General features: G+C 46.0%; 1 protein-coding gene across 1 annotated transcript in view; it reads right to left on the bottom strand.

Moving 5' to 3' along the window:
* Positions 1-7,656, bottom strand: part of aadac (arylacetamide deacetylase) — a 61,489-nt gene extending 53,833 nt beyond the window's left edge. The window contains exon 1 of the mRNA XM_038816687.1: positions 7,319-7,656. Within this exon, the coding sequence (XP_038672615.1) occupies positions 7,319-7,456 (138 nt within the window). The 5' untranslated portion in view covers positions 7,457-7,656. The remainder of the gene's footprint in view (positions 1-7,318) is intronic.
* Between the last annotated feature and the right edge of the window lie 10,965 nt (positions 7,657-18,621).

The following is an 18,621-nucleotide window of genomic DNA, read 5'->3' as shown; positions in this document are numbered from 1 at the left end:
CAACGCGATGTGCTACTTTTAGCTGTGAGTACTGGATTATAGACTTCTGAAAACATTTTGTGTCTAATTCTTGAACCAGAAAGTCATGTCCATTTATCCATGACATTGCTGATGTTGTTGTAACGCTGAATTGTTAAAGCTCAGATAAGAAATAAAATTGGATGAAATTTAATCTCAAAAATGCAGTGAAGTAGACAACTTAAGAATTTTCAATTATAAACCCAGTGCATAACCAACTCATTCATTGGCCAGCTTTCCGGGGACTGGTTTGAATGCATTTTGAGTACAGAATGCTCATCTGAAAGGGACATAAAGAACAATGTGCAGCTAGAGCACTGTTGCTATATTTGAGTAACCCTTTCAATACTCTTACACCAGTGAGAGTGCTGCACTGTCAGAGGTGCGTGCTGTCTGCCAGATGAGACATTAAACTGATTTCCTGATTAATTTGATGCAAAAAGATCCCCTGCAGGATTCTCCGTTGGCGGATCCTCCGCTTCGCTGGCAGCGTACCCACATCCGGGGGTTTCCCGACGGCGTGGGATGACCACAATGGGAAACCCCAATGGCCAGCTGCCAGAATGGAGGATCCCGCTGCCGGCAGAGGCACACCGCGCCAGAAAGTGGGGCTGGCGGGATGGAGAGTTCCGCCCCCTCATGTTGCGTTTTCAAAGACATTAGGAGCACAGCAAAGAATTTCCAGGGTCAGAACTCGAGCAGAGCTTCAGCGATTTGGGATTCATCTGCCAAGCAATCTCAATTGCTTGTTTAGCTGGTTTAGCACACTGGGCTAAATCGCTGGCTTTGAAAGCAGACCCAGGCAGGCCAGCAGCACGGTTCAATTCCCGTACCAGCCTTCCCAAACAGGTGCCGGAATGTGGCGACTAGGGGCTTTTCACAGTAACTTCATTTGAAGCCTACTTGTGACAATAAGCGATTTTCATTTCATTTCATTTCATTTCAATTGCAGTCCTATTTCCAAAATACATCCCTCTTGGACATTCTTTATACTTGACATAATGGCGGAGGATTGCTTAATGTACTCTGTCTTTCCCTGCAAACGCAGATTTGCCAATACAGAGAGGATGGATGGGATCTGTCAGTGCCAAAACTTTAAGTACATTGTGATACGCCTTCAATACACACACGACGAGTGATGAATATAATTGAAGCTTTAATACACTAAACAGCAAGCCTCCTGCCTCTGGACCTGAACTGGGTCGGAGGCGAAGACTTGCCACCTTTATACATAAGCCCGAGGGGAGGAGCCATAGGCAGAGCCAGCCTGGACAAGCCCAGGCATGTACAACACAACACAATGCAATACCGGGGTTTACCACACATTGATCCTACAGGACGTAGATTTGAAGAATGTATTCCCTGACACGGAGCGTCAGCTGTTTGAGCGTGAATTTGTGTTTGGCGCTCACGGCGAGCTCCAGACGATGGGAATGGATGGGAATTGAATACTTGGAGTGCCCACTGACCTGTGCTTTCAGATTCCAGATGCATGCGCCGGTGGTTATTAACTCTGGTTGTGCATATGATCGGACATTTTGTCACAGGACCTCCTGCCTCCACCCTTCGTGTCCCCAAGTTCTTGTTGCCAAACATCAATCAGGAAACAAATTGTTATCCGATTGGAAGACCCTTGATTCTGTATCAAACACCCATTTAACCCCATCTCCACTATTACTAGAACCAATCAGCAAATAACGCTCAAAGGAAATGAAGATTAAAGAGTTTTTACTTTTCATTCCTCAATGATTTTTCTCCCAGCTTGTTCACAGCAGCCTCCTGGAGATCAATCGTCAACGTCTGGAGACGCCAGGACAATTCTGAAGGGCTGACAACCTCAGAATTTCCTTTGGAAAACACGCTGCACTAAGATTACATTGATCATATTTGATGCTGCAATGCTGATTCGGCTGGCAGGATGATCTGACCATGAAACCCGCATAAAACAGAAGAATGCAACATGGTTTACGAGTAAGCTGAGCAGTTGGTGTTTATGGATAACCACTGCATTGTAGCAGGAGACTGTTCTGACTGCGCTTGTAGATAGTTTTTCGGTATTGTCTTTCTGATTACATTATACCATTCCAATCTGACTAATACTCGAGACCGTTGCTCCAAATCTCCAACTACAGTTCCACTCCTGCCTATGGTTTGGGGGGATTCACCATTTTTCTCTCAGTGGTTCCTTTGCCAGCACTGCCCACAATGACTCATATTGGATATAAACAGGTCATTCGACACATAGTGCCTGTGCTAGCTCTCTGAAAACGTAGCAAAAAGCAAAGTAACATTTGTGCCGCGCAAGGACCATCTAAAAAAAGAAAGAATCCAAACACCTCACACCCCCCCCCCCCCCCCACCCCCCCCCCCCCACCCCCCCCACCCCCCCCCCCCCCTTGACAGTCAATGGCATTATTATTGTTGAATGATGCACCATCAACAACCTGGGGAAGGCAATCACGAGAATTCTTAACTGGCACAGCCAAATCAATACTGTGGCTACAGTGCCAGATAAAAACCATGAATTCTACAGCGAATAATCCATCTCCTGAATCCCCAAAGCCTGCCCACCATCTACAAGGCACGTGTCAGAGGTTTAATGGAACACTCTCCATTTGCCTGCATGCCAACACTCAAGAAGCTCAAACAATCCAGGACAAAGCAGCCCGCTTGACTGACAGCCCATCCACCACCTTATGCATTGACTCTCCCCACCAACAATGCACAGTGGCAGCAGTGTGTACCATCTACAAGATGCACTGCAGCAACTCACCAAAGATCCTTCGACAGGGTGTGAGTGCCTCGTGTCTTTTATAGTGAGATTCCACCCCTAAGTGTCCTGCCTGCTTGTTGGTCATGTCCTGTTCTCTGTGTCCATTAGCTGCTTGTCTGTATATCATTATGTGTGTGTCTGCATATCATGACATCCACATCCCTTTTAAAAACAAAATCACAGCAACTACAATTCAAAGTGCTTCATTGCTGCAAATTGTTTTGGCCCAGGCATTATGGAAGGCTCTCGCAGAATTACAAGCCCTATCCTTCCTTCTCTGTAGGGAAAGCAAGCTGCCAACATGTACATGGCAGGGCCTGATAAACAACAGCGAGGACAGTGGCTGGTTAAACTGTTGCTGGTGTGGGATGAGAGATGTCACCATAGATTATGTACTCCAGTCTCTGGAGTGAGGTTTGAACCTATGACCTTCTGACTCGAGAGCAGCGCTGCTGAGCCACATAACAGTGCTGCCAAAGTCACCTTGAAACAAAGCCAAATTAATTTCTACAGTGTCACAATGATGCAACTTACATCACTAGCATATCAAATGCGAACAGAGTGGAGCTCTGCGCTTGTGCTCTGGAGTGGCAGTACCATTTCTAATGTTCGAAAGGTAATTAATAGTGAAGTGCTTTCACCATTCTTGTTGAAAGGTTTCACTTTACATGGATTGAATCTAGTTGGCCTTGTGTGCCCAGACAAATGATTGTTAAAACAGGGACAAAAAGATTAATGCAGCATCATGTGAGAACGTGCCTCACAGTAGCATCATACAACAAAAATGACACAAAGCCATATGTAAAGATAGTGGGGGAGGCGAGATAGGAGTGTAAAGCAGGAGGGTTAAGTAGAAATAAGGTAGAGACAAGGAGACTGGGGATTTTGGAGTTTAGTGCGAGCCAGTGAAAGACATAGCTGCCAATGGTGGGAATATAGACCTTGGGGATGCACAAGAGATCGGAATTGGAGGAATGCAGGAACTGCAAAGGGCAGGAAGGGAGGGCTGGAGGAGGTTTCAGAGATGGGGAGAGTGAGAGTTTATGGGGCATCTTTGCTCCCAACATTCTGTCCTTTAAAAACACGGGGTCCTCCAAAATCGCTGCCCGTTTCACAAATTCAACCCACCCCCGGCCAGTCCTACTATTGCCGTTGTGCTCATTGAACTACACTGGCTCCCAGTAAAGCAATGTCTTAATTTTTTAATTCTCATCATTGTTTTCAAAGCTCTGCATGGTCCCATCCCTCCCTATCTCCTCCAGGCTCACAAGCCTCCACGGTTCCCCCTAATTCTGGCCTGTTGAGCATCATGACTTTGGTTGCTCCACTGTTGACCAATGTGCCTTCAGCTGCCTGGGCCCAAAGGTTTGGAATTCCACCCCTCAACCTCTGATTTCTCTGCCCCCTGTTCCTGCTTTAAGACGCTCCTTTAACTGCCGCCTCATGGCGCTGAGGACCCGTGTTCGATCCCGGCTCCGGGTCACTGTCCATGTAGAGTTTGCATGTTTTCCACGTGTCCGCGTGGGTCTCACCCCCACAACCCAGGGTAGGTGGAGTGGCCACACTAAAATTGCCCCTTAATTGGAAAAAAGAATTGGGCACTCTAAAATTATATTAAAGAAAAGATGCTCCTTTAAAACCTCTTTTCTCTACTATACTTTTGGTCATCTGACTTAATATCTCCTTCTGTGGCATGGAGTCATATATCGTTCATAATGCTTCTGTGAAGTACTTTGGGTCATCTTAGGAACTCCAAGGTGTTATATAAATATATGTAATTGTTGTTCTTGTAACAAAAGAATGAGACAATCTTGTAGAACAGTGAACAGAGGGATGATGGATGAACTGATGTTTATGGGGGGGGCAATGCAGGTTGCTGGTGAGGAGGGGTTTGCAGTCGTCCCGTCTTTTTCTTATTCTTTCATAGGATGTGGGCGTCCAACATTGATGAGCTTAGTCATCAAATTAAGTATAGGTTCAGCAAGATAATACTCCAGTTTCTGCTGTGTATGTTGAACTGTGTGCATTTTGTGCAGAAGTTGGCTGCGTTCCTGATAATTATAGAACACTGCAATTTAAAAGTAAAGACTGCGGTAGTTTAGGGTAATAGGATCACATAAGATATCGGGCACAGAAATAGGCCAATTTTCTCAACCTGGCCGTGCATATGTTCATGCTACAGTCAAGCCTCCTCTCATCTTTCCAAATCTCAATCACACAGTGCAGAAGGAGGCCATTTGGCCCATCGAGTCTGCACCAGCCCTTGAAAAGGGCACTCTCCCCCAACCTACGGCTCCACCCTATTCCCGTAACCCAGTAATCCCACCTAACCTCATTTTTTGGACATTAAGGGCAATTTAGCATGGCCAATTCACCTAACCTGCACATCTTTGGACTGTGGGAGGAAACTGAGTACCCGGAGGAAACCAACGCAGACACAGGGAGAACGTGCAGACTCCGCACAGACAGTGACCCAAGCCGGCAATCGAACCTGGGACCCTGGAGCTGTGAAGCAACAGTGCTAACCCCTGTGCTACCGTGCTACCCTTCTAGCTGCTAGAAGTCATGGGTTTGGAAGATGTCGAAGGAACCTTGGTGAGTTCCTGCAGTGCATTTTGCAGATGTTACACACTGCAGATGTGTTGCGTCAGTGGGAGAGGGAGTGGGTGACGGGAATAGGGTGGAGGTATGGGCATACGTCGGGTGCTCTTTCCAAGGGCCGGTGCAGACCCGATGGGCTGAATGGCATCCTTCTGCACTGTAAATTCTATGATTCTATGATGTGATAACAACCTAATGATGTTGCTTCAGTGATAAATATTGACCAGCTCACCCGGGATAACTCTCCTGCTTCACTTCCATTCATTTAGTGTTCATATGACCTTCAACATTACCTGTGAAGGCCTTGGTTCTAAGGTGCCATCCCTGAGATGGCCCTTCTGACCATGTAGCACTCCGTCAGCACCACACTGAGACTGTCAGCCTTAAGTCCCTGGAGAGCGGCGGCTCCGGCTGACTGAGCATCTAATAGACTCCGGTTGACTGAGTATCGAAAACAAACAAAAAATGCAATGCTGGAACGCGGAAACAAAACAGAAAATGTTGGGTAAATCCAGCGGGTGTGGCAGCGTCTGTGTTGGGGGAGAAATTCCGAGGTCAACGTGACCCTTTCTCGCTGCCGGAAGTGCTGAGCTTTTCCAGCACAATTTGTTTTTGAATAAGATCACAGCTGGAACCTGCACCGAGAATCTCGTGGCTGGCACGCGTTGCAAACCAACTTGAACATGAGACAGGAGTAAAGCACCAAAAGTGATGGAAGGGGAGGGAGGGAGGGAGAGTGGCGGGGGCGGGGGGGGGGGGGGGGGGTTGATGGAGGAGGATTCTTTTTTTTCTATTTTGCATTGCTCTCATGCTTTGCAAACGTTACCTGCCTGTCAACTCTGGGCAGGTCTGTGTGGATGTCTCCAGCTCCTGAGCAGATCCCGCAATTTATAATAATCTAATTATTATAAATTATAATCTTTATTATTGTCACAAGAAGGCTTACATTAACGCTGCAATGAAGTTACTATGAAAATTCCCGAGTCACCACATTCCGACGTCTGTTTGGGTACACGGAGGGAGAATTCAGAATGTCCAATTCACCTAACAAGCACATCTTTCGGGACTTGTGGGAGGAAACCGCAGCACACGGAGAAAAACCCACGGGGAGACCGACCAGTCTCCGCACAGACATTGCCACAAGCCGGGAATCGAACCGGGGACCCTGGTGCTGTGAAGCAACAGTGTTAACCACTGTGCTACCCTGCCGCCCATAATCTTTGCTGCAGTTACATTAGGAGAAAGTACAGCAGGTGGCACCAGCCATCCTTAGGGAGGTTTGGGGACAGGTGAGTGACACACCTGGAGAGCCTCCCTCTGCCCCACTCCAATGGAGCCCACATTGGAAACGGGAATACTGCATCCCCGAAGACTGCGGCTGGCATTTATGCAGTAGCAGTCCAGCATTCCTCAGGGAAGTACTTTCTGAACCTTAATCTCTCAGATGGCATGGGAAACATATTTAAACGATGATCGATACAATTTAGCAAAAACATAACACAGCGCCACCAGTACAGATTCCTCTGTGTTTTACACCAATTACAAATATATAACAATCGCCTTAAAAATAAAATAGGACATCGCTGCTTTGGGAGAAGCACTATTATATAAACAAACAGTTAACGTTGGTTTCTGGGGCATCCCCTGCACGAATTGTAAAACTGGTAATAAATAAATAGAAATATTTGCAATCTGGCTTTACCCTAACACTTTAATGAATGTTTCCCTCTCCCACCCACCCCACGCATTTGTTGTTTTGAGATAGGAGTGAATCTGGCTTCCCTGTAGCCAATGTGCCGGAGATCACAGGCGGTTATTAAATGCAGCGCTGGGGAGAGGGGGGGGTGATAGAGGCAGACATACACACACGCAGACATAAGGGTGATTGTATCTACTGCTGGGGGGTGGGGGAACCTTTGCACGTACCAGGTGTTCCAAACTTCGAAAAGCAGCATCCACCAGCATCAACTTCCACCTCTCCTCCACAGCCTCCGGGATCGGGGTGTACACATAGTACCCCAGCAACGCGCTCAGTACCGCCAACACAACCAGCTTGCTTGCCATCTCCACCGGCTGCCTTCTGCGCCAGCGACGCCGCCTTGCTCTCCAATCAGCCCAGCCCCACTATTATTGTAGCAGGACGTGTGGGGACTGTTTGGGCTGGTTAGGGGGAAAGTGAGGGGGTGGTGGTGAATGATCTGTCAACCCAGAAGCGGCTGCCTGCCGGATTCCTGCTTCTCTCCCCCCACCCCCCCTCCCCCGGGACAGACGTGACAAAAGTTTCGCCTCGCCGTTTCCTTTTCGGGGGGAAACAAAAGCCCAATGTGACAACACGTGTCAATATCAGCTGATGGCATTTCTTCAGCCCCGGGGCGACCCCTCTTTTCACTGTCGCTGCACCCTCAAGCTCCGGATGTCTGTCCCAAGACAAGTGCAAAAAATGACTAGGGCTGACCCCTCGGAGCAACTTCAATGTGCCTCAGATGGAGGGGGGGGGGGGGGGGGTTGCAAACTGTTTTGCAAAAATATACTTTATTCATAAAATAGCTGCGACTAGGGGATTTTCACAGTAACTTCACTACAGTCTTAATAGATTATTATTATTGTTATTAGCTGAAAGGGACAATGCAAAACAAGTCAAGTTGTCATAACAGGAACGTGCAATGAAATTCACGTTTTGTCCACGGATAGAGATGCACTCCCAGATGCTCCAATTCAGTGATTGCAAATAATAATAATAATCTTTATTGTCACTAGTAGGCTTACATTTACACTGCAATGATGTTACTGTGAAAAGCTCCTAGTCGCCACATTCCGGCGCCTGTTCGGGTACACTGAGGGAGAATTCAGATTATCCAATTCACCCAGCAAGCATGTCTTTGCGGACGTGTGGGAGGAAACCCACACAGACACAGGGAGAACGTGCAGACTCCACACAGACAGTGGCCCAAGCCGGGAATCGAACCTGGGACCCTGGAGCTGTGAAACAACGGTGCTACCCACTGTGCTACCGTGTTGCCCATTTTGATATTTTCATTACAGAGAAGCCAATTCTGTTCAAGCTTTCACAATGATCCCATATTTTCTTCTTGCTTCCTTCACCTATCACTTTTCTGAGAAAAGGTTTTGAATATTTATCATTTTAAACATTTTTTACTTTTAGCTTTTTCCCCTCTGATTCTTTTCCATTGTAAAGCAGTGGACTAAGTTTTTTTTTAAATCACCCAGGTTCAGTACTTGCTGGAATCTGACTAAACAAACAATAATGTGATTGTATACTTGGAAAGTGTATCCCATGATAAAATGAGAGCAACCACAGTACCACAATTGTTCTTATCAAAGTCATAAATTGCATTGAATGTATACAGTGAATATTACATGTATCAGTGTACTAAAGCATCTCAGAGTGTAAGTTGATGTATGTAGAAACCTGAGTATTATTGCTCTTTGTGTGATGGCTATTTTGAAATGTTTGTAATGTTTTTTCAGATATTTCTGAATATATGTTTTCAAGAAAAATATAAATGACGTCCTACTAGGGTGGCACGGAACCACAGTGGTTAGCACTGTTGCTTCACAGAGCCAGGGTCCCAGGTTTGATTCCCATTTGGGTCACTGTGCAGAGTTTGCACGTTCTCCCCGTGTCTGCGTGGTTTCCTCCAGTTTCCTCCCACAAGTCCTGAAAATATGTGCTTGTTAGGTGAATTGGACATTCTGAATGCTCCCTCAGTGTACCCGAACAGGCGCCGGAGTGTGACGACAAGGGGATTTTCACAGTAACTTCAATACAGAGTTAATGTAAGCCTACTTGTGAAACAAATAAGATTATTAGAACATAGGAATAGGAGTAGGCTACTTCGTCCCTCGAGTCTGTCCCACCATTTAATGCGATCGTGGTTAATCTGCAACGTAGCTCCATATACCTGCCTTTGGTCCTTATCCCTTAATGTCTTTGCTTAAGAAAAATCTATCTACCTTAGATTTAAAATTAACAACTGTTCTAGCTATAACTGCTGTTTGTGGGAGAGAGTTCCAACCTCTACCACCCTTTGAGTGAAGAAGTACTTCCTCACATCTCTCCTGAACGGTCTGGCCCAAATATTTAGATTATGCCCTCTAGTTTTAGAATCTCCAACCAGTGGAAATAGTTTATCATTTTCTATGGAGAGAAAAAAGGAGCTAACGTTTCGAGTCTAGATGACTCTTTGTCAAAGACCTCTCTCCACAGATGCTGGCAGGCATGCTGAGATTGGCCAGTATTTTCTGTTTTCATTTCAGATTCCAGCATCCGCAGTAATTTGCTTTTATCTTTATCCTGATTTTCCTTGTTCATATCTTGAATACTTCAAGCAGGTCACCCCTTAACCTTCTAAAATCTGGCAAAATCTGTGCAATCTCTCCTTGTAGCTCAACCCCTATAGTCAAGGTATCATTTTTGTAAACCTACATTACACTCCTTCCATGGCCAAGATATCCTTCCTACGATGTGGTGCCCAGTACTGGTCACAGTGACTACCAAGTGGGGTCTAACTAGGATTTTGTAAAGCTGCAGCATAACCCCTATATTCTTATACTCCAAATCTCTAGATATAAAGGTGAGCATTCCTTTAGCCCTTTTGATTATTTTCTGCACTTGTTCCTGGCATTTTAAGGATCAAGGCACCTGAACCTCCAAGTCTACTTGGACATCCACTGCACCTAACCTCTTTCCATTAAGAAAATACTCTGCTCTATCTTCTGTGGGTCTAAAATGGACAATCTCACACTTGCCTACTTTGAGTTCCATCTGCCACAATTTTATCCATTCGCCTAGTCGTCAACGTCTCCTGGCAATTTTATGCTATCATCTCGACTGTCTACACTGCAGCTTAGCTTTGTATCATCAGCAAATCTGGATGTATGACTTTCTATGCCATCATCCAAGTTTTTAATGAATAATGTGAATAATTGAGGTCCCAACCCAGACCCCTGTGGTACACCACGAGTCACCTCCTGCCAATTAGAGTAATTTCCCATTATCCCCACTCCCTGTCACCTGCCATTCAAACAGTTTCCTAACCATGTCAATAATTAGCCTTCAACTTCGCAGGCTTCCATCTTAGTTTACAGTCCCTTATGTGGGACTTTATCAAATGCCTTCTGGAATATATGTAAAAAACAGCCATAGACATTCCCCTGTCCACTACCTTAGTCACCGCTTCAAAAATATCATGAAGATTAATCAGACATGACCTTCCTTTCAGGAATCCATGCTGGCTGTCCCTTATCGACCAACATCTTTCAAGGTATTAGGTTATCCCATCCCTGATTATAGGCTCCAGCTAGTCCTCCAGCACAAATGTTAGGCTAACTGGTCTGTAATTTTCCTGTTTTCCCCCTTTCACCCTTCTTAAGAAGTGGAGTGACATGTGCAATTTTCCAATCCAGGGATTACACCTGAATCTAGGGAATTCTGGAAGATTATAGCTAGGGCATCAACAATATGCTCCCCTAGTTCCTTTAGCATCCTCGGGAAGAAACTGTCAGGTCCTGGGGATTTGTCACTCTTTAGTTCCATTAACTTCCTAGTTACTGATGCTGTACTTACGTTAATTGTATTAAGTCCCTGTCCTCAATCGTCTATTAATTTTTCGGGACTTCGGTCAAGTTATCCTCCTTTTTAGCTTTTAGTGGGCCTATATTGCTCTTGACCACCTGCTTTCCCTTTACATAACTATAAAATTTCTTCTTATTCATTTTGATACCCCTTGCAAGTTTCCTTTCATAATCCCTAATGATAGCTCTTATAAGCTGCTTTGTGACCCTTTGCTAGTCATTGCATCTATCCCATTCGTCCAGATCTGTGCTGTGTTTTGCATTTTTGTAAGCCCTTTCTTTTAGTTTTATGCTGTCCCTAACCTCTTTAGTTGACCATGGCTTTTTTTTTTGTGAAGTGGAGCCTTTTCCTCTCAGGGATGTATTCCGGATCTGCATTTTGTTAAATGTTTCTTTAAATACTCCCCACTGACCTGAAGTCATTAGACCCAATAACAGATCTTCCCAGTTTACCGTGTCTCATCCCGTTATAGACAGCCTTATCCAAGTCTAAAATTCTAGTATCTGAATCGTGCTTTTCACTTTCAAATTCTACACTGAATTTAACCATGTTGCGATCACTATTGGATGAATATTTGTGCACGGTTAGGTTACAAATTAAATTTTGCTCATTATTCATAACTAAATTGAATATTGCCTGTCCCCTTGTTTTGTCTAGAACACATTGCTGCAGGAAACTATCCTGGACACATTCCAGAAATCCACTGCAGGAAATTATCCTGGAGACATTCCAGAAATTCCTGGTGCATGTCTGCTTCTCCCAATGGATTTGGGCCAGGATTTAAAAGCTCCAAATATTATGGAGTTCACCTGACCTATAACTGTCTGTTGAATTTGGATGGGATGTGCACAAGAGCCTGCCCTTCAGGAGCTGTTCAATGGACTTCTTAGGCGCTTTTAATTTAAAAAAAAAACAAGATTTATTCTAAGAGTTTAGTTAAAATTTGTATAAACACACACAGCAAGAAATGTTATCAATGACAAACATAAAGTCTCCACACAGCTACAGTAATCTATGTATAACCCTTAATGAATTACCCCTTAACTGTTCCAATTCAATAACAAAATCCAAGTAAAACCAGAAACCCCTTTTCAAAGGCGCGGCCCAGCACACGGCACTCTCACTGGTATAAGACTGTTGTCATTGATACTCTGTTCCCCTTTTCAAACAGCAGATTTGAACTCCTTCCAGAAAGCAATTATCTCATTGAAGTTACCAAGCAGTATGGGAACAGCTTTTAAAATGAAGATAGAGTGGCAGGCCAAAAACCTCTGTTCTGTCTGAGTCCACAGCAGCCAAATGTGAATGCGAAACCGGGGGAGTTTCACTCGCCGCTGGTGCTAGTCCCTCACCGGTACCGGAATCGGTGAGGGGGCGGCGCCAATTTTCCTGTCGTGAAACACCCACGGATTCTCCGTTCGAGCCGGCACTTAGCCGCAGAAACGGTGAATCCAGCCTGGATCTCCACTGGATGCTTTCCCCTCATTCCATCCACTCTCACCATTGAGCTGACAATATGTCTAATCAGTAAGGGTATTTCACGCCCTCTGCCATCTTTCCTGTCCCTCTTGTAAACTTTATAACCAGTTAGATTTAGTTCCCAGTCCAGACCAACAGCAGCCATGTCTCCGTAACAGCTACTGCATCATAATCTTCAATTTGCATTTGCGCCCGTAGCTCATCTAGGTTATTCTTTACATTCTCTGCATTTGTATAAAGAACCCTTAATTGGGCTATAGCTTCTGACCTGACCCTCAGCACTGATGTTTTATTTTCTTGTTTATTATTTTTCAGTTTTGGTTCAACCAATCTACTTCCTGTAGTTTTGCCATTAGCTACAGTCCTGAAGTTGGGTTCCTGACTATTTCTTAACTCTGTGCCCTGCTCCTTGCTTTTTGAACTGTATTGAGTTCCCTGAGGTCTTCCTCTCCCCACCCCCCGCTCGGACACCGGTCCCAGATTGGTTTGGATGGAGATTGTCCCAATGGTACAGACCCCTTTTGTCCCAATATTGATGCCAATGACCTATGAAATGGAACCCTCCTTTCCAGCATTGACTGCAACAAAGGCAAAGCTTCCTTCTTTGTCTATTTTGACCTGTCCGCAACCTCTGACATGCTGGACTACACTAGAAGTGGACCCGTGCGGGAAAGGGCAGCATGATGGCGCAGTGGTTAGCACCGCTGCCTCACAGCGCTGAGGACCCGGGTTCGATTCCAACCTCGGGTGATCGTCCGTGTGGGGTTTACACGTTCTCCCTGTGTCTGCGTGGGTTTCCTCTGGGTGCTCTGGTTTCCACCCACATTCCAAAGATGTGCAGGTTAGGTGGATTGTCCATTTTAAAATTGTTCCTTAGTGTCCAAAGGTGTGCCGGTTAGGTTGCAGGGATAGGGTGGCAGAGAGGGACTCGGCAGGGTGCTTTTTAAGAGGGTTGGTGCAGACTTGATGGACTGAATGGCCTCCTTCTGCGCTGTGATTCTCGTCATGACCTTCTAGTTTGCAGGCAAGAATGTGCCTGCTGAACCTTGGGCTGACGCATACAGCTCATCTTTAATTAGTGAAATTTTAATTATGTCTTCATTCATTGAACCTTACAATGTCATTCTAATTAATACAATTCCCCAGTGGAATTATGGCTGGGAAGAACTGGTATTTAAGGTTTGACAATATAGTGTATATCCTGAATTCTGCTCAGTGACTGACAAATCCCCAGTACTTTTATTGGCAAATCTTTTTCTGCATTAATCACAAAGTGAATTAATTCACTTTCCCACAACAAATGTTACCATGGGGGGGGAGGTTTCCGGCCATTGTTGCCAGCTGGGTCTTCTGATCCCTCCGATGGTAAACGCCACCTTCCCCCGCTGCGGGGTTCCCGGCTGCGGGGATAGGGTTCAATGGCAAATCCCATTGACAACAGCAGGGCTAGAAGACCCCGCTGCCGGCCAACAGGAGGCAGGCTCACGCTGCCGAGAAACTCGCCTCTGGGGCACACGGAAAATCCCGCCCCAACCATTTTGCAATGAGGCTCTGATTGGAATTATGAAAATGAAAATCACTTACTGTCACGAGTAGGCTTCAATGAAGTTACTGTGAAAAGCCCCTAGTCGCCACATTCCGGCACCTGTCCGGGGAGGCTGGTACGGGAATCGAACCGTGCTGCTGGCCTGCTTGGTCTGCTTTAAAAGACAGCGATTTAGCCGAGTGAGCTAAACCAGCCCCTAACACTGCCCATTAGTTACTGTGAATTAAAAGCAGTGTTGCAGGGTGGCATATGGCGCAGTGGTTAGCACTGGGACTGTGGCACTGACGACCCGTGTTCGAATCCCTGCCCTGGGTCACTGTCTGTGTGAAGTTTGCACATTCTCCCCATGTCTGTGTGGGTTTCGCCCCCACAACCCAAAGATATGCAGGTTAGGTGGATTGGCCATGCTAAATTGCCCCTTAATTGAAAAAAAAAAATTGGGTGCTCTAAATTTATTTTAAAAAGCAGTGTTGCAACCAAGTGAGGGAGGTTGGAAGGACTCCTTCTCGTTTTCTCACACCTCCATTCATCAAAACAGGTTTTTCAAATTATATCTGAAAGGGTGTGTGCGCCAATTCAGTGCGTACTAAATTGCATATGTGCTGATTGCAAAGAACTCAGTCAGGCAGATTGCCTTGAGTTTAAAAATGAAATGAAATGAAAATCATTTATTGTCACGAGTAGGCTTCAATGAAGTTACTGTGAAAGGCTCTTAGTTGCCACATTATGGCGCCTGTCCGAGGAGGCTGGTACGGGAATTGAACCGTGCTGCTAGCCTGCTTTAAAAGCCAGCGATTTAGCCCAGTGAGCTAAACCAGCCCCTGCAGTAGGTGGTTCATTTTTATTGTGCTAAAAATTCATCCAGGTTAAGATACACGCGCACACAAGCTTGCAAAAATATGAGTTACAAAGTAAAGGAAGTTAGTTTTGGCCAAATTAAGACTCAACACGAAAAGGCAAATAAGTCATTGTAAGTCCTCTTGCTGTTGTTCACAGTTGAAGCAGTTCTTAAAGCTGTCGGCTGTGGGTTTTCCTCCTGGCAATGCTGCTATAGTATTTGTACTCTTCTGGCGGTATATTCACTGCCCATTGACCAATATTAGTCAGAGTCCAAACTTAGTTGACAGAGCGAGAGAAGGGGGACAGCAATTTTCTGCACTGCTGTTCTGCAGACTGCTGCAAAGCAAGTAGAATTTTTGCAATAAAGGATGTTCAAAAAGGTGATGAGTAATTTTGATCATTTGGCTTCTCTCTCTCCTTGACGACTGCGTATTTCACAGAACATTACTGATTTGCTCATGTCTGGACAGACCTGGACCAATGGTGCTATGGGCTGGATGATTATTTTCAAATGGCCCATTCTTCCATTTAATGAACTGGGAAGAAAATATCAGCACCTCCATTGTCTCTGTAGACTCTTGTCTCCATCCTGATGAAATTGGTAAATGGAGGGCTGGTCTCGCTCATTTGTGATGCAGAGCGAGGCCAGCAGCGTGATTTCAATTCCCATACCGGCTGAAGTTATGCATGAACGCCCTGCCTTCTCAACCTTTCCCCTTGCCTGAGGTGTGGTGATCCTCAGGTTAAACCATCGCCAGTCAGCTCTCCTCCTCAAAGGATCAACGGTCATCTGGGACAATGGTGACTTTCCCTTTGCATTGATGAAATGGAATCTAGCTAAGTTGTGATGCAAGCTATGGCAGCCATTTTGGATTCAGTCCATCCTTGAAGTAATCATTGACATTAGCCGGTGTGAAACCCCACAAGAGGGTTGTCTAGGATGTCCATTTGTCATCCACATCTGGAAGCTTCCAGAAGTTTGTCCACCTTGCAGTTGCAGAATAGTCTAGTGTCCTCCGTCAGCCACATTAAATCACTTCCTTTGTCATAAAAGTTGAAACTGTCTGTTGAAAAAGTGCCATATTTCAATCCAGCCAATGAAAGTAAAATATAACATTTGGACATGACCACCATAACATAGTCATAGTTCTAATAACAATGCCAGAGAACCCTCCTCAATATTTCAGTGACTACAAATGTCCTTTATATGGTGGTTTACCAGCTAGTACACCCCAATGTCATCGCATAACCATTGGCTACCATGGCCTGAATTTCACACTCTCTTACTGGTGGGCCTTTAGGTTGGTGGGGGGGGGGGGGGCATTAAAGGAAAGGAACTAGCTTCCCTCTGGATTCCAGCTTGCCACGACCTCGCAGTGATCTTACGGTGGGATGGGCAAACCTTCAGTTGGGTTGCCCTCCCTTACCCCAGTTGAGGCCTTTTAAAAAAAAAAAATTTAGGATACCCAATTCATTTTTTTCCAATTAGGGGGAAATTCAGCATGGCTAATCCACCTACCCTGCGCATCTTTGGGTTGTGGGGGCGAAACCCACGCAAACACGGGGAGAATGTGCAAACTCCACATGGACAGTGACCCAGAGCTGGGATCGAACCTGGGACCTCGGCGCCGTGAGGCAGCAGGGCTAACCACTGCGCCCACCTTGCTGCCCTCCAGTTGAGGCCTTTAAGTGGTCAACTATTCCGTGCACAACAGCTCCTGTCAATGCAGGGACTAGAGAGCTGCTGGCCAATCAGATTGGCTGGCTGCTCTCTCAGGCGGAAATTCCTCTTGAGTCAGGGGCGGGAGTCCCGACTGCCAACAATCGACACTCACTCGAGTGTGAATTGGCGACGGGGAAGGCAGAGTTGGTGGGAAACCCCGCCCATTCACAATACTCTGGCTCTTGTCTTCAACTGCCTTGCGCTGAGGCTGCAGAATTTCGTCCCTAAAATCTGCCTATTTGAATAAGCTGTTGGCCAACCGTCCTTATGCTTCCTCTAACTTGGTGCCAAATCATATCTGGTTCAAGCCCCTGGAGATATTTTACCGTGTTAAAGGCGCTACATAAATGCAATCTGTTGTTGATCCCACATTCACATTTATTCAGCTGCCAATGAACAGCTGTTAACATGAATTTAAAAAGTTTGGGATCCCAGTATTGATTCCTGGTGCACCATGTTCAATATCTCTCTCCTTCAGGAATTTTGGAATACCTCTGAACCATCTACAAGTTTGTTTGCTAGTCCCAATTTCTGCACAACGCAGAAAGAGCCAAGGTCTTAATGGACTTGTTTCAATGTCAGAAACAGATGAAGCTTCTGATCCTCTGACTAAGATTCAGAAATCTCCCAACCACAACCAGAAATAGCACAGGATTAATTACTAAAATGGGCTGCCACAGTGAATCTAACTCCACCATCAGGAACACTTTGTTCATTTTACCAGACTTGTCTATTGTTGGAGGGCAGGCTAAACCTGAAATGCTGACTCTGAGTGAAACTTGGCTCTCACTGAGCCCCGAGAGCTTTTATTATTTCAGGTACTGACTTGCCGACTACAAACATTTTGCAAAAGCAAAATACGACACATGCCGCAAATCTGAAATCAAAACAGAACATTCTGCAAGTACTCAGAAGGTCAGGCAGCACCAGTGGAGTTAAAAACAGAGGTAATGGCCGAGATCATCCATTCTACGGGGGGTGGGGGGGGGGGGGGGGGGGGGGGGGGGGGCGGGCTGTACCCCAGAGGTACCCCAAAGATGCACTGTGGGACCTCCGCGAGACGCCAATGAGAGGACTGCATAGGAATTGCCCAGAATGTTTAGACTTGTGTTGAGAAATTACCCTGCATCTGGAGCCCTCCAAAACTCTAATTCAAATCAGAGGGCGGAATTCTCTGGCCGTTCCCCGCCCGGTGACGGGATATTCCCGCCCAGGGGCAATGAACCCTTGCATGGTCCGCGCCCTGCCCGTGGCGATCTTGCGGCGGGCAAGGCGGAAGAATCCAGCCCAGAAACTTTGGATGATTGGGACTTTTAGCACAATAATTATTCAGGAAGCATTAGAAGGATTGAAACCACTGGCAACTCCTGGGTACCTATAATACTAAGCCCCTAACTACCTCACCAACCCATGACTCATGTCCAAAACCACCGGATTACGGTCATAGAGCACCCCAGGTCTCTGGCACGAGCGCAATGCCACCACTACCCGTTGTTGTGGCATCTGCTCGTTGAATGAAGCAATGTGTACACTCAAATGTGAATTTGTTTGAAGACTGATCTGATCCAGATGAGATTAATGTGCCACAGCTTGGCACTGGAAGCATGAAAGGACATGGGTGTGCGTGCATGGAACGCCATAGCTTGGCATTGGGGCTTGAGATGTGAGTTGCGGGGCAAGAAGTGGCATGTGGGCATGACAAGGACTTTTAAAATCTTTTAAAAGATTCCCTCATCATAATAAACTTTATCCGTGTCACAAGTAGACTTGCATTAACATTGCAATGAAGTTACTGTGATAAGCTCCTAGTCGCCACATTCCGGCGCCTATTCGGGTACACGGAGAGAGAATTCAGATGTCCAATTCACCTAACAAGCACGTATTTCGGGATTTGTGGGAGGAAACCGGAGCACCCGGAAGAAACCCACGCAGACACGGGAGAAAGTGCAGACTCCGCACAGACAGTGACCCAAGCTGGGAATCGAACCTGTGACCCTGGAGCTGTGAAGTGACTATGCTAGCCACTGTGCTACCGCGATTTTGTG

Source organism: Scyliorhinus canicula, chromosome 13 (genome assembly GCF_902713615.1).
Source record: "Scyliorhinus canicula chromosome 13, sScyCan1.1, whole genome shotgun sequence".
Taxonomy (NCBI): Eukaryota; Metazoa; Chordata; class Chondrichthyes; order Carcharhiniformes; family Scyliorhinidae; genus Scyliorhinus; species Scyliorhinus canicula.
The sequence above is the reverse complement of the archived record's forward strand: the minus strand, read 5'-3'. Positions and strand labels throughout refer to the sequence as shown.